This window comes from Ovis aries, chromosome 17 (genome assembly GCF_016772045.2).
Source record: "Ovis aries strain OAR_USU_Benz2616 breed Rambouillet chromosome 17, ARS-UI_Ramb_v3.0, whole genome shotgun sequence".
In the NCBI taxonomy this organism is placed as follows: domain Eukaryota; kingdom Metazoa; phylum Chordata; class Mammalia; order Artiodactyla; family Bovidae; genus Ovis; species Ovis aries.
Window position 1 is genome coordinate 61,347,329 of NC_056070.1, and position 14,837 is coordinate 61,362,165.

A 14,837-nucleotide genomic window follows, 5' to 3' on the forward strand; every position below is an offset into this window, starting at 1 on the left:
CGGGTATGAGAACCACTGAAGCTCTGTGGGAATGTGCCCTGATTTTTTTTCTTTTGCCCTTTTTGCGTATGACAGCCTGAAGGACTTTCATGATATTTATGAAGTTGCCGCCTTAAAGTGGAAGGTGGGTGCTTTCCGGGGAGGGACTAGGCCGACGGTTCCATGGGACGGGGGTGAGGCAGGTCCAGCTCTCGGCTGGGCGCCGTGCATTGTAGAGAGAACAGGTGGCCCCCAGCCAAACCTGCCCATCCCCCTGCAATGTGCCGTCCTAGTTCAGAGCCCTGCATCTCAGACCCCATTAGTCGCCGTGTGGGGTCCGGCAGGTTATGGAACCTTTCCAAGGCTTGTCTCACCTGGGAAGTGGGGCCGTGAGAGTCCTACCCCACTGCGTTAGTTTCAGGGTCATATAAAATAATGCCAGTGCACAGCACAGTGAAAAGGCCGGCAGGCCTCGGCTGTTCTGTAGATCCCTGAGTATCTTCATGGTTTCCCGAGTTAGTCAGAGAGCGGGAAAGGAAAGCAGCACCCTGGCCCCCAGGGCTGGGTTCCAGTCCCTGGTCCTAACTCTCTCCCCCACGGCCCTGTTGCTTGGTCAGGCAAAGAGAAATCGAGAACACTGGTTTGATGAGCTTCCCAGGACAGCATTCCTCATCTTCAAAGGTAAGGCTGACCTGAACATGGCGTCCTGACTGCTGGGGACGAATGGAGGTTTCCAGAGGCCGCTGATGAGCGTTTAAAGAACATGAGCAGAGTGGGTGGGGGTGTGTGTGTGTACACGCGCACATGCATGTGAACTGTCTGTGTAAAAGAGAGTGTGATGACCCCAGCAGAGAATTAGTATTGGACTAGGGAGGGAAATCAGTAACGTAAAAACCAAACAAAAAAGAACTGTGGATTACTTTTTCAACTATTATTGAATAGTTCAATCAATATTGAACTGTTATTCATTGAAGGAAATGTATACAAAGTTAGATAATTAGAAGAAAAGGAAAGTCTCCCACACAGAGATAATCAGTATTAATTTTCTGACGTGTTTTCTTTTGTTACGGGTTATTTTCTATGCCTTTTAAAAACAGTAGAGGGGATTACATTGTACATTCTGTTGTGAAACATGCCTTTTACCTAATAATAGAGTTTTTACCTTCCTCTTGTATCAGGATATACAGTTAGTGTATCTGATCTCATAGTGACGCTTGTATCATATAAAATTAAAAATTTTAACATTTGAGTCCACCGTATCATTTATCTAGTAGTTTTCTCTGAATTCTCTGCCAGTTTTGAAGTTCCACACGGGATATGCTTAGCTCACAGGGGTTACAGTTCAGCCGTTTTGAACAAGAGTTAAAATGGCCAGACTCCCCTTGTGGTCGAGTGGTTAAGATGCCGTGCTTCCAGTGCAGGGGGCTCAGGTTCTGTCCCTGGTTGGGGAAGTTCCCCATGCTGCTCAGTGTGGCCAAAAAAAAAAAAAAAAAAAAACCAGTTAAAATGGTATATCCTATTTTGGGATTTCTCCCAAGATAGAATAGAACTTTGAGCACAGCTGTTACTATTCCATGTTCTTTAGCGAGTTTTCCATTCCATTGGGAAGATATGTTATTCAAGTGGATGAGTAAACAGTGCCGGGTCTAGGCCAGGAGCAAACTTGAAGTTTCAGGAGCGGCCAGCAAAACCTTGTTCTGTTTTGTCACAGTTCCAGGTTGCCCAGGCTCTTCCCAGAGCAGTTGTTGCCAATGCATTGTTGCCTGGGCGCGTAAGAATGGGCGTTCCTCTGAGAGCAGGCCCTTTTTCGTCCCCTGGACATAAACACCCCATTTGCTTACATGCATGGCATATGTGGTTGGTGATTATGTACTTATACGTGAAAATTTCACTGTTACCATTTCTTCTCTTCAAACAGGAATTAATATCCTTGTGAAGTCCAAGGCCTTCCAGTATTTCATGTGTAAGTATGAAGTGCCACAACTCTAGGTCTCTCTCCTGAATCTTACTGCTCCAGAAGGTGGAGGGGCAAGGGATAAGTCATGCCGTTGGCGTTTTATCAGAGAAAATTCCAAGCACGTGTGAAAGTGGAGGGACCGTCATGAGCATCCACGCACCCATCCCCCAGCTTCAACAATGATCATCTCCTGGCCAGTCTTTCTTGTCCATCTAATCCCCTCAGTCCAGCTTATCGCCCCTTCTCCAGACCTGGGGTTTTGGGAATCAAATTCCAGAACCACAGATTGTGGTTGGTTGACGCATCACTTTGACCTGTTTTAATCTGTAGGTTTCTCCCCCATCCGTTTTTTCCCTCTTGCAGTATTTAGTTGAAGAAACACGATGTTTGTCCTTCAGCCTTGTTTTTGTGCATTCCTCTGTTGCTTATCTATCAGATCTAGGCCCTTAAATCTATTTCTCACTTCCACTGTATAATCATAAGGGATTTGATTTAGGTCATACCTGAATGGTCTACGGTTTTCCCTACTTTCTTCAATTTAAGTCTGAATTTGGTAATAAGGAGTTCATGATCTGAGCCACAGTCAGCTCCTGGTCTTATTTTTGTTGACTGTATAGAGCTTCTCCATCTTTGGCTGCATAGAATATAATCAATCTGATTTCGGTGTTGACCATCTGGTGATGTCCATGTGTAGAGTCTTCTCTTGTGTTGTTGGAAGAGGGTGTTTGCTATGACCAGTGCATTTTCTTGGCAAAACTCTATTAGTTTTTGCCCTGCTTCATTCCTCATTCCAAGGCCAAATTTGCCTGTTACTCCAGGTGTTTCTTGACTTCCTACTTTTGCATTCCAGTCCCCTATAATGAAAAGGACATCTTTTTGGGTGTTAGTTCTAAAAGGTCTTGTAGGTCTTCGTAAAACCGTTCAACTTCAGCTTCTTCAGCGTTACTGGTTGGGGCATAGACTTGGATAATTGTGATATTGAATGGTTTGCCTTGGAGACGAACAGAGATCATTCTGTCGTTTTTGAGATTGCATCCAAGTACTGCATTTCGGACTCTTTTGTTGACCATGATGGCTACTCCATTTCTTCTGAGGGATTCCTGCCCTCAGTAGTAGATATAATGGTCATCTGAGTTAAACATCCGCTGGATCATGGAAAAAGCAAGAGAGCTCTAGAAAAACATCTATTTCTGCTTTATTGACTATGCCAAAGCCTTTGACTGTGTGGATCACAATAAACTGTGGAAAATTCTGAAAGAGATGGGAATACCAGACCACCTAACCTGCCTCTTGAGAAATCTGTATGCAGGTCAGGAAGCAACAGTTAGAACTGGACATGGAACAACAGACTGGTTCCAAATCGGAAAAGGAGTACATCAAGGCTGTATATTGTCACCCTGCTTATTTAACTTATATGCAGAGTACATCATGAGAAACGCTGGACTGGAAGAAACACAAGCTGGAATCAAGATTGCCGGGAGAAATATCAATCACCTCAGATATGCAGATGACACCACTCTTAATGGCAGAAAGCGAAGAGGAGCTAAAAAGCCTCTTGATGAAGGTGAAAGAGGAGAGTGAAAAAGTTGGCTTAAAGCTCAACATTCAGAAAACGAAGATCATGGCATCCGGTCCCATCACTTCATGGGAAATAGATGGGAAACAGTAGAAACAGTGTCAGACTTAATTTTTTGGGGCTCCAAAATCACTGCAGATGGTGACTGCAACCATGAAATTAAAAGACGCTTACTCCTTGGAAGAAAAGTTATGACCAACCTAGATAGTATATTCAAAAGCGGAGACATTACTTTGCCGACTAAGGTCCGTCTAGTCAAGGCTATGGTTTTTCCTGTGGTCATGTATGGATGTGAGAGTTGGACTGTGAAGAAGGCTGAGTGCCGAAGAATTGATGCTTTTGACCTGTGGTGTTGGAGAAGACTTGAGAGTCCCTTGGACTGCAAAGAGATCCAACCAGTCCATTCTGAAGGAGATCAACCCTGGAATTTCTTTGGAAGGAATGATGCTAAAGCTGAAACTCCAGTACTTTGGCCACCTCATGCGAAGAGCTGACTCATTGGAAAAGACTCTGATGCTGGGAGGGATTGGAGGCAGGAGGAGAAGGGGACGACAGAGGATGAGATGGCTGGATGGCATCACGGACTCGATGGACGTGAGTCTGAGTGAACTCCGGGAGATGGTGATGAACAGGGAGGCCTGGCGTGCTGCGATTCATGGGATCGCAAAGAGTCGGACACGACTGAGCGACTGAACTGGACTGAACTGTTGCTTATGCCCTGTAGTTTGGTAGTTAGAGCTAGAGCTGTGTTGTCTAACATGGCAGCCCTTAGCCATACATGGCTATTTGAATTTAAGCCAACTAAAATTATAAATTCAGTTCGCATCACAGTAGCCAATGTTTGAGCACTCAGTAACCACATCTGGCTAATGATGACCAATGGGACTGCACAGATGCAGACCGTTCTACTCATCCAGAGGTTTGGTGGGGTTCACCTGTCTCAGGAGCTCTGGTTCCATGTAATGGGAAATGGTGTTTAGAGATCACAGTCAGAGATGCTAACAGTACATGTTGCTTGGAGTTGGTTATTGTTTCCAGGACTTTCCATGGACAGAGGTAGGATTTTGGTTTTTTCTTTTTTCTTGTAAAGAAACTAGCTTGTGAATTTTTCATGATATTCTTAATTGAAATTTCGGACTATTGGGTTTTTACCTAACTCCATCATTCTTTCATATCTAAATTCCCAGGCTTAAAATTCTAGTTCCCAGCAATACTGACACAACCCACTCACTTGCTGTATCTCACAGTCCACACTGTGTCTCCACACCCAGTCCACACACAGTCTTCAAAGAACAACACCAGCACAACCCTAACCATTAAACTTGTTAGAAACACCACTGTAGGGATATACATTTAGATGACTATGTCTTAAGGTCACCCGGAATAGTTTTTCTCCATGTGGGTATGTCACCATCTAGATGCATATTTAGGTTTATTTCATTTTTTTTATTTTAAAAAAAATTTGTTTTTTAATGTTTCCAATGTTGTGTTGGTTTCTGCCTTACAATAACACGAATCAGCCATAATTATACGTATATCCCCTCCCACTTGAACTTCCCTCTCCTCCCATACCACCCCTTTAGGTCAGCATAGAGCACCAGACTGGGCTCTCTGTGTTAACAGCAGCTTCTCACCAGGGTCCGCTTTACACGATAACATGTCTGTGCTGTTGTTTTCTCCATTGGTCCCACCGTCTGCCTCCCGCACTGTGTGCACAAGTCCATTCTCTACATGTGCATCTCCATTCCTTCCCACAGATAGGTTCATCAGTGCCGCTTATTTCATTAAAAAAAAAAAATGTTTAGGGGACTTCCCTGGTGGCCCAGGAGTTAAGACTCTGTGCTCCCACTGCAGGGGCGCGGGTTTGATCCATGGTTGGGGGAGCTGGGATCCCACATGCCGTGTGGCACGGCCAAAATAAAATGGAATGATGGAGCATTTAAACATTATTTTAGAGATTGCTTTTTACATTTAATTTTGCTTTATAATTATGTGTATATATATATATATATGTGTGTGATTACAAGTCAGAGCTACCAGACAAAATATACTCAAGGAAGTCTCACTTAATCCTATCACCTCCCCCAGTGGGTAACTTTTATTATGCTTTATCCTTCCATTTGTAAAACTGTAAGTAGATGCATATATGCACATTTTCCTGTCTTACATAAACTAGCATAGTTTATAAACTTTTTTCAACTTTGCTTTTTTTCAGTTAATAATATGTTCTAGAGACCACACCACATTAATACATAGAAATGTTCTTCATTTTTTTAATATTTAACTGTTTAATTCCTGATGATAGTTTTTTTCTTTCTTTTCTATGGGTATTATACATTTACTTCATGAGTGTTTTTTTTTTTTTTTTTTACTTTAATTTTTTTGTGAAAGTGTGATAATACATTTACAGGAGACTTGGAAAATACAGGACAAAGTTACATATGGTTCCATTATATATTACAATTGTAGATTACATTATATATTATATATTGCAATTAACTAGATACATATATATATCAAATATATATTATATATTACAATTAAGTAGATACAATAAGATTTTTAGTTGGAGTTTCAATATCAAACTCTTCAAAAATTTAATGATATAGATAGAAAAGTAGAAGGATATGGTAGACCTGAAAAGCCCTATGAACCAGTTCAACATAATTAAGATTTATGGCTGACAGTATACCATTTCATGGATGTACCATAGTTTACTCATCCAGCCTCCTATCCATCATTTAGGCTGTTTTTCCAGTTTCTCTGCAACCACAAATAGCTCTTCAGTAAATAGCTTGCAGCATATGTCATTCTGGTTTTGCCAGTGTCTCACTGGGGCGGGTCCCATAAGCGGGATTGCTAGACGAAAGGCCAAGTGCATGTGCGAGTTTGCTAATTAGTTCCTGGAGTCATTGAAAGAGCAGATGTCTCTAGGGAGAAACAGATGTCGGCAGTACTCAAATCCTATGTATGTGGTCCATCTTATACATCGGCTTGGAATAAGCTGCAGGTTTTATGGAAACAGGTTTTTAAATTTGTATCAATTAAAATAGTCCAGTTGCTTTGCAGTGTTGTTAGCTTCTACTGTGCTGAAGCGTCTTAAGTGGCATCCCTACAGTGACACAGAGCGTGTCTTTGGAAACCTGTAGCTGTTTTCTTTTTTTTTTTTTTATTATTATTATTTTTTAATTTTAAAAACTTTAATTCTTACATGCATTCCCAAACATGAACCCCCCTCCCACCTCCCTCCCCCTGTAGCTGTTTTCTAAGTGAAACCCCTGGTCGATGTAGCTCATGGTAAAAGCACTAAGCGGGAAGTCACCTGTTATCTGGGTGTGGGGAGCCGCCCTGAATTCGCTCAGAGTTCCCTATAAACTAACCAGGGGCTGCAGCTGTGACCTGTGGATTTCCACACCCACCTGTGTTCTCTCTCTCATGAGCCTGTCTGTTGCAGATTTGGTGGTGGCAGTCAACGGGGTCTGGATCCTTGTGGAGACCTTCATGCTGAAAGGTGAGCCTGGCAAGGGGACCGGCCTGTCCTGTGGGCACACCTGGCCCACCTGTTTGGTTTTTTTTTTAAGATCTATATTTATTTATTTGCAGCTGTGCTGGGTCTCTGTTGCTGGGTGCGGGTTTTCTCTAGCTGTGGAGAGTAGGGGCTTGTCTCCATCGTGGTGCACAGGCTTCTCATTGCCGTGGCTTCTCTTGCTGCAGAGCACGGGCTTTAGGCACGCGTGCTTCAGTAGCTGTGGCTCCCGGGCTCTTCGAGCAGGGGCTTAGTTGCTCCCTTGCATATGGGGTCTCTCCCGAGCAGGGATCAAACCCATGTGCCCGGCACTGGCAGACAGATTCTTAACCACTGGACCAGGGAAGCCCCTCACCCACCTCTTCAGCTCCTGCCCCTCTTCTCACAGGTGGGATCTTCGTCTCCAGGCACGTGCCGTGGAGTTACCTCGTCTTCCTGACTAGTAAGTCTCTGACATGGCCTTGTTCGTGTCCTCGCCACTGGCTGGAACCTCCTTCTGGGTTAGGGTCTCATGGCTCTTCTCTAAAGCAGGGAAGCGACAGCAGCGGGAAGCAAAAATCGAGTCTGATTCTCCCCCGTCCCTGTTCTAACCAAGTCCCTGTGCTGGGCGTGACTCACAGGGCCACGTGGGGCCGCTTCAGCCTTCATCTGAGGCCTCGTCTCTCACCAGCACCGCCCCCCCGCCTTGTCCCCCAGGACCCCCTGCCCTCTCTTAGCCCTGGGCCTCTGCCTGGGCGTCTCCTCTGCCAGTGCACTCGTCCCCTCACCACACCCCTCTGCCTGACACCCCTCTCCCCCATCGCGTCTAAACATTAGACATGACTAGTAACGCCACGTCCTAAATTGTTTTCATTCTTCTTAAAAAGTGGGATTTCGACTGCCTTGATCAGTGCCCTCTGGCATCCTATGCGGAGTAGCATAGGGACTCAGCGTACACACTCGGTTTAGAGGGCCCTGGGGGTCCATTCCCGGCTGTGCCTCTCGTGTGACCTGAAGTCCCCCCGCCGCAGCTCCCCCTTCACTTCCTCCTTTCATCATGTTCCAGGGACTCCCACCTTCCTTCCGCCTCTCAAGCAGGCCAAGATCACATCCAAGCTGGCCCCTGATTGTTTCAAATGTAACACCTCCCCCAGTGTAACATACTCATTCCCTGTCTTCCTCTAAACTCTAACCATCCAGTGCAATGCCTGGCACGGAAGTTGTGCTCAGGAAATATCCGTCGGATGGACAGACAATGCCTGGCAGCCCCCCAGGCAGCAGGAGCGCATGCTGGTCTTGTTAGCAGGCAGCCCTGGTTGGCCAGCATCTGGGCCTGGCCCTGCTCCAGAGCCCACACTTCCACTGGGGGCGCAGGTGGGATGTGGGTGTCCGCAGGGCGCGCAACCAGACCTCGGGAGAGTCCTGAGAAAGGAGACAGGCCAGGTGTGGGGGAGGCCGCAGCAGGGCCCCCGCTCACTGCCTCCTCCTGCTCACAGTCTACGCGGTGGAGCTGTTCCTGAAAGTTGCCGGCCTGGGCCCTGTCGAGTACCTGTCCTCTGGATGGAACCTGTGAGTACAGAGCATGTGTCGCTCCTTTTTTTTTTAATTTCTTTGATTACTTATTTGACCGTGGAGGGTCTTAGACGTGGCGCCCGCATCTTCAGTCTTTGTAGCACGTGAAGTCTTTAGTTGCGGCATGTGGGATCTTGTTCCCAGGCCCCCTGCCTCAGGAGTGAGGAGTCCTAGCCCCTGGACCACCAAGGAAGTCCCCAGAGCGTGTTTCTCAACCATGTCAGAGACTCTGATGAAAGCCACGGGCCCTCTCCCTCCTCACCTACCACCAGAAGGTCCGAGGCCAGCTTGGGTCTCTGTCCCCTGGAGGGGTTCTGCCTGTGGCTCCGGGCACCGCCAGGGTCAGGCCCTCATCTTCCTCCCTGGGACCACCCCACTAGTCCCTCCTGGATGAGGCCTCTTGGGAGTCCTTAGGCTGCCTGGCTCTTTCTGAGTCATTGAACCCCACACCCCTCCCTGACAACTAAGCTCTCTTGTCCTCCATGAAAACCACAACACTCACAGAGGTGGTGGCACGCAGCCTGATGCATGGTCAGCATCGAGCTGGAGGCCCCCCTCCCTGTTCCAGAGACCCCAAGAGGTCGCTCACTGCCCACGAAAGTTAACTCACCTGCAAAGTCAGGCCTCGCTCACGTGGTCTCGGGTCATGAGCGTGAAATAGGTTAGTAAGTAGAGAGGAGCTGGGCAGAGCAGCAGGGCATGCGCTCGCAGTTGGCAGGTGCAGGGTTTTAATATGTATCTGGGGGGGTCCTCTGTCCTGCGTGGGGGGAGCTGGCCTCCAGGAGGGCCTCCGCTGTGGTCCTGCCCCATCCCGCAGTCCCTTCACCAAGGTCACTGGTGTATCCCGTGTCTGCCGTGAGACCTTTAGGAAGGGGTTTCCGACCCCTGAGGGATGGGCTGTTGACTGAGAGGCCCAGCGACGGCAGCCTCAACGGCACCTGACGGTGGCAGGAAGCTGGCCAGCTGCAGGGCCTGCGGCTGCCTTTGCGGTGGTTTGGTGTGTGGGCTCAGAGTCATAAACCAGAGCACCACAACCTCTGAGGGTCCATGGGGACCTTCCAAGCCCCTACTGCACCTCAGCCCTGATTTTTTGTCTCTTGTCAAGAAATACCCTCCCTTGCTCTCAGCTTTCCCCAGGCCACCACCGTAGGAAACGGTACACGTTTGTAGAAGCCTGGGGACGTTGTCCCTTACCAGCTAGGGGGTCTCCCTGCAGTGGGGCGGGGGGGGGCGGGCTGAGCAGACCTCAGCTTCTCTTCCTCCTTCCCTCCCCATCCCCAGGTTCGACTTCTCCGTCACAGCCTTTGCCTTCCTGGGACTGCTGGCTCTGGCCTTCAACATGGAGCCCTTCTACTTCATAGTGGTCCTGCGTCCCCTCCAGCTGCTGAGGTGATGGCAGGGCTGGGTCTGGTGGGTGGGCAGTGACTAGATGGAGCCTGAAGTCTCACCGGCTGGGCGTCAGGGTGGCCCGCCCCTGCAGGAGCACCCAGGGCTGGTGCTTGGGGGGTGCTGGGGGCCTTGTCCTGTGCGGCCTGCTGCCGCTGACAGTGGAAGAGAGCCATAGCTCGGGGCTCCAGTGACCTTGGCCTGTGCTGGTATCAGCTGCAGCCACAGAAACCCATGCGCTCAGTCACAGACCAGGGAGCCACCGCCCCCTGAGGGTCCAAAGAGACCCTTTGAGACCCTACCGTGCCCCAGTCATGATTTTCTGGCACAGACTCTTGTCAAGAAAAACCATCACTTGATCTCACCTTTCCCCCTGGGCACCAGTGTAGGAATCCAGCACAGATCTGTAGAAATCTATAGACGTTGTCCTTTGCCAGTTAAGAGGTCTCCTTGTGTCCTCTAAAGCCTCGTTTTCCTCTAAAATATCCAGCTGCGAGCCCATTCACGGCCATCGCCCCCTCCCATCCTTCCCGGGAGGGAGGCTTGGAGGTGAGGGACGGGGTGACCCTTTCTTATCTGGAGAAGCCTCCTTGGGCAGGGCCTTCTCCCCTCTTCCCGAGGTCATTACAGTGTCTTGGGCAAGGCCTCGCCCTGCGCTGAGCCTCGGGCTTCATTTGTAAGCGGAGGCAAATAGCCACTGCAGCTGTGCCATCAGAGTCTTGCCCTGAACCCCTTCAGGGAGGGGCCCGTCCCGTCCCGCCCCCAATGTCCTGGCACTGCCACCGCCCTTCCCAGGGTGCCAGTCACCTAAGCCGAGTGCCCAGCTGGTGACTCTAGGGGAGAGGAGGCACTCAGGGGACAGAGAGGCCCCGGGCCTGCCCTGACCCCACCCCCTGGTGCAGTGTATTGGCCAGGCTGCGGCCACGCCCGGTGTCTTCAAGTGACCCGGCTGGCCTCCCTCTTCCCTCACTCAGGTTGTTTAAGCTGAAGAAACGTTACCGCAATGTGCTGGACACCATGTTTGAGCTGCTGCCCCGGATGGCCAGGTAGCACCCTGACTCTGGGCCCCCAGGGCCAGGCGCCACGAAGCTTGTGTCCTCTCGAGGCGGGCAGCTGGGTGGGTGGTCACGGGGGGCGGGGGAAGGGCGAGGAGGAGTCCAGGAAAGGACGGACATCAAGGGTCTTCAGGGAGCCCGAGGTCTTGACCAGCACCGGTCTCCCTGGCTCCACTGTCTTCACTGAGCCGTCAGTCAGGGAGGGCGGGGATCTGTCAGCTTCACTTACCACCTGTGTCTGCCCTCACAGGTAAGGGGTGACTTGCTGGTCGAGGGGCGTCTGGTGCGAGTCCTCACCCGGGCCGTTCTTCCACCCCCTGACCCGAGTCCGAGGCCCGCCCCCTGCAGGCGCTCTCCAGCTGGCGCACCTGGCTAGGGGCACACGTCTCCCCTCGGTCAGCTCGGGGGTCTGCGGTGCCAGGGCCGCCGGGCAAGCTGGGCTCTCCCGCCGGGCCCTCGATCACGCTCTGCCCCTCCTCCCCAGCCTGGGCCTCACCCTGCTCATCCTCTACTACTCCTTCGCCATCGTGGGCATGGAGTTCTTCTGTGGAGTCCTCTACGCCAACTGCTGCAAGTGAGTTTGCAGCCGGGGCCCCCCGGGGCAGCCTGCGTTCCTGGAGGGCCCCGGACGGGGCTGGCACAGCCGCCTTTCCCCAGGGACCCGACCCCCGAAGCCACCGCGCCCGTTACAGCCCTGGGATCGCTGTGCCGAGCTTCCAGGGCTTGTCAGCACAGTGCGGCAGCTAGGAGAGGGGCCTCTCTGAAACGAGGACATTGAGCCACTCACCCCGTCCCCCAGGCAGGCTCTGGGAGCCTCTCTCCCAAAGGCCTCTGTCAGCTTTCCCTTCATGCTGAACCCTGGAGGCTGCTCCACTGCTGGAGTGTGGGCCAGGGGCCACGGGCAGACAGGTCAGCTAGGGGTGGACTGACAGGATGAGACAGACACACGCGGGAAGGACAGAGAGCGGGGAACACAACCTCCTGTGAGCCCTTCCTTCCTCCCAGGCCCCCATGACGCATCCAGTATTCTCTTTAGAATCTGTCCTTGTAGCTTCAAGCCCTAATGGATAAAGGTCCCAGAGCCACCGGCAGCACGTTGGGCTCAGAACCAGAGCCCATAGTGGTGGGTCACAGATCTTAGGGCACACCAGAACCCCCAGGGCAGCTGCTTAAAAGTTTAAACTCTAGACCCCACCCTGTCAGGTGCTGCCCTCTGAACAAGCTCCTTGGGGGCCCAAGGACCAAACGTGTCAAACCATCAGCGTGATTTACAGCAGATGAGTCATAAAAAGGCTGGAAGGGAAGTAGCAAGTAAGCTCTCAAAACAGGGGTGACTGATTACAACAGAAGAGAATATACAGTGCTCGGCCAGGTACTGGGGGAGCCCCGTGAGGAGTGGGCCTCTCTCCAGGCGCTGCTGGCACCCGGCCTCCAGAGCACCCTGCAGACTGGCGGGGTGGGGACTGGGGTCGGGGAGCTGCCTAGAGGAGGCACTGTCTTTCTCTCCCCTCCTCCAGCTGCTGAGAGGAAGAAGGTCTTAGCAGCAGAGAAATGCCAAGTGGAGGAGGATGTGGGGGGCGAGTCCGGGGGTTCCCACCAGCACCCTGGGGACTCCCCTTGAGACAGGAAGATGGGCAAGAGAGCTGAGGGTTGGCAGGGGCGGTGCTGGGCAGGAAACCAGGCTGGTCCAGGCCAGATGCTCCTCGGTCAGACCTTGGTTTGTTTAAATTTTCTGTCCTCTGTCAAGGTGACCAACTGTCTTGTAACCTTCCCCCCACCCCTCTATCTCCCCGGCCAGTACAAGCACAGTGGCAGATGCCTACCGCTGGCTGAACCACACCGTGGGCAACAGGACCATCGTGGAGGAGGGCTACTACTATCTCAATAATTTTGACAACATCCTGAACAGCTTTGGTGAGTGCAGGAAGCCCAGGTGGGCCGTGGTACCCACAGGTCCCAGGTGTCGGGGAGTACAGCTGGCTGAGGCCTCCCCCTCCCCAGGGCGTTTGCCACACTTGCTCGAGTTCTCTTTGGCCCCCATGGAGCCTCTGGTTTGCCCAGCTTGGGGTGCAGCCCAAGCCAGACCCCAGGGCTCACTCGGTCGCCAGGTTTTCCTGCATCTGCTGTCCCTTTCCCAGCATCGGGGAGCAGCAGAGCTTCATGCTTGGCTGGGAGGGGTACAGCCTGATGCTGGGGAGCCACCCCCCTTGTCACAACCCCAGTGTCACGGGGGGTGCCCAGCCACAGTGCCCTGTGCATCCAGGCCAGGCCCACACAGCTCTGCTCCTGGCGTCCACGGAGAAGCTGGAAGGGCAGTGGGCCACGGACGGTAGGGGCCTTGCCAGATGCAGCTTTCTCAGAGCACCCCCTCATGACATCCCTAGACCGAGGAAGGTCTGGGGGGCTCTTCCTCAGGATCCCCACCCCAGCATCTCGAGCTTCTGAGGCAAAAGACGCATGCTTTGGGGGCCAGGCCAAGACGGGACCACTTCCTATGGGGCAGGCGCTCTGGAAGGGTCTTGGCCGCTCTCTCTGGAGCTCACAGCCCAGGCTAGCAGACAGGTGCCTGGTACCCAGGATAGGTGGAGAGAGGCCACTGACCCCACTTTGCAAAAGCGGGTCTGATTAAGACTCTTCTCTTTCTCGCTTCTGTTTGGCAGTGACCTTGTTTGAGCTCACGGTTGTCAACAACTGGTATATCATCATGGTAAAGACCTCCCCGTCAGCTCCTGGGGGTGTCTGCCCTCACCCAGCCCAGCAAGGGGTGCATTGCTCCCCTGTCCCCCACAGAGGGCCGGGGTTCTGTGGGGAGACCAGGATATGGGCTGAATCCCGGGGCCACCCCACCATTAGCTGAACGTGGCCTTGCTCCCTACCCTCTCTGCATATCCCTCACCAGCCAGGAGAGGCCAGGCAGCCAGCCTCTGGTCTCTGTCCTGCTCCCACTGCTGTGGGGGGGAACTTGCCAATCAAGGAACAGTGTGGCCAAGGTGCTTGGTTGGTTTTTCCCATCCTTTAAATTCTTCCAAAGGCTGCCTGCCTTAGTCCTGCGCCATTAGCTCTGAACGGGGAGGCGTCCAGGCCTAAGGAGCACAGAGTTTTTGCACCCAAGGAGCCAGGTCGGCCTCCTTTGTCTCCACAACTGAAGGCAAATCAGGAAGGGTCTGTAAAGAGCGGGGGCCACAGAGAAGGCTGGGTAGACAGCGCATCCCCGCCCCCCCCCCCCGCCCCTCGCCCACCGCCTGCTTCCCTGTCTGCAGGAAGGTGTCACCTCCCAGACCTCGCACTGGAGCCGCCTCTACTTCATGACCTTCTACATCGTGACCATGGTAGGTCGGGGGCCGCAGAGTGCCCGGGCTCTGGGGCCCCATCGCAGTTCACACCCCCCATTCCTCTCTCCTCCGCTCCCTGTGCCTGGGCAGGTGGTGATGACCATCATTGTGGCCTTCATCCTCGAAGCCTTTGTCTTCCGAATGAACTACAGCCGCAAGAACCAGGACTCGGAAGGTCAGTGCGAGTGTCTGCCGCTTGTCTGCCTTTCTGTTCAGCTGTCAGCTTTTCAGCTGTCTGGATGTCCAGTCTTCTGGCAGTTCAGCTTATCAGTCTGGCTTATCTTTCTTGACCTCTTATTTGCATTATTTTCAAATACTTAATGACCAAAAACGCTCAGGATCTCATCTTAAAAACCAGAACAATACAAGAAAAGCCACAGGCCGACTGTGACCCCAGCAGCCCTCTGTCCCACCTTTCTTCTCTCCCAGGCTGCTCACCCCTTAGCTGTTCCTTTTAGTTACCGTCCCTGTGTTC

The 14,837-nt window shown here is 51.8% G+C and overlaps 1 protein-coding gene across 11 annotated transcripts in view; it reads left to right on the forward strand.

Annotated features, from left to right (window-relative positions):
• The window catches only part of TPCN1 (two pore segment channel 1), a 65,115-nt gene that overhangs the window by 45,772 nt on the left and 4,506 nt on the right, over positions 1 to 14,837 (forward strand). For all 11 annotated transcript variants that reach the window (XR_003585553.3, XM_027956566.3, XM_060401233.1 and 8 more), the window contains 13 exons: positions 76 to 124; positions 597 to 660; positions 1,898 to 1,942; positions 6,967 to 7,023; positions 7,427 to 7,480; positions 8,514 to 8,586; positions 9,871 to 9,978; positions 10,950 to 11,021; positions 11,515 to 11,604; positions 12,829 to 12,944; positions 13,691 to 13,737; positions 14,291 to 14,359; positions 14,453 to 14,537. Coding sequence is in view for 10 of the 11 variants with exons in the window: in XM_027956566.3 (XP_027812367.1) it covers positions 76 to 124; positions 597 to 660; positions 1,898 to 1,942; positions 6,967 to 7,023; positions 7,427 to 7,480; positions 8,514 to 8,586; positions 9,871 to 9,978; positions 10,950 to 11,021; positions 11,515 to 11,604; positions 12,829 to 12,944; positions 13,691 to 13,737; positions 14,291 to 14,359; positions 14,453 to 14,537 (929 nt within the window). In the remaining variant the exon portion in view is untranslated. The remainder of the gene's footprint in view (positions 1 to 75; positions 125 to 596; positions 661 to 1,897; positions 1,943 to 6,966; positions 7,024 to 7,426; positions 7,481 to 8,513; positions 8,587 to 9,870; positions 9,979 to 10,949; positions 11,022 to 11,514; positions 11,605 to 12,828; positions 12,945 to 13,690; positions 13,738 to 14,290; positions 14,360 to 14,452; positions 14,538 to 14,837) is intronic.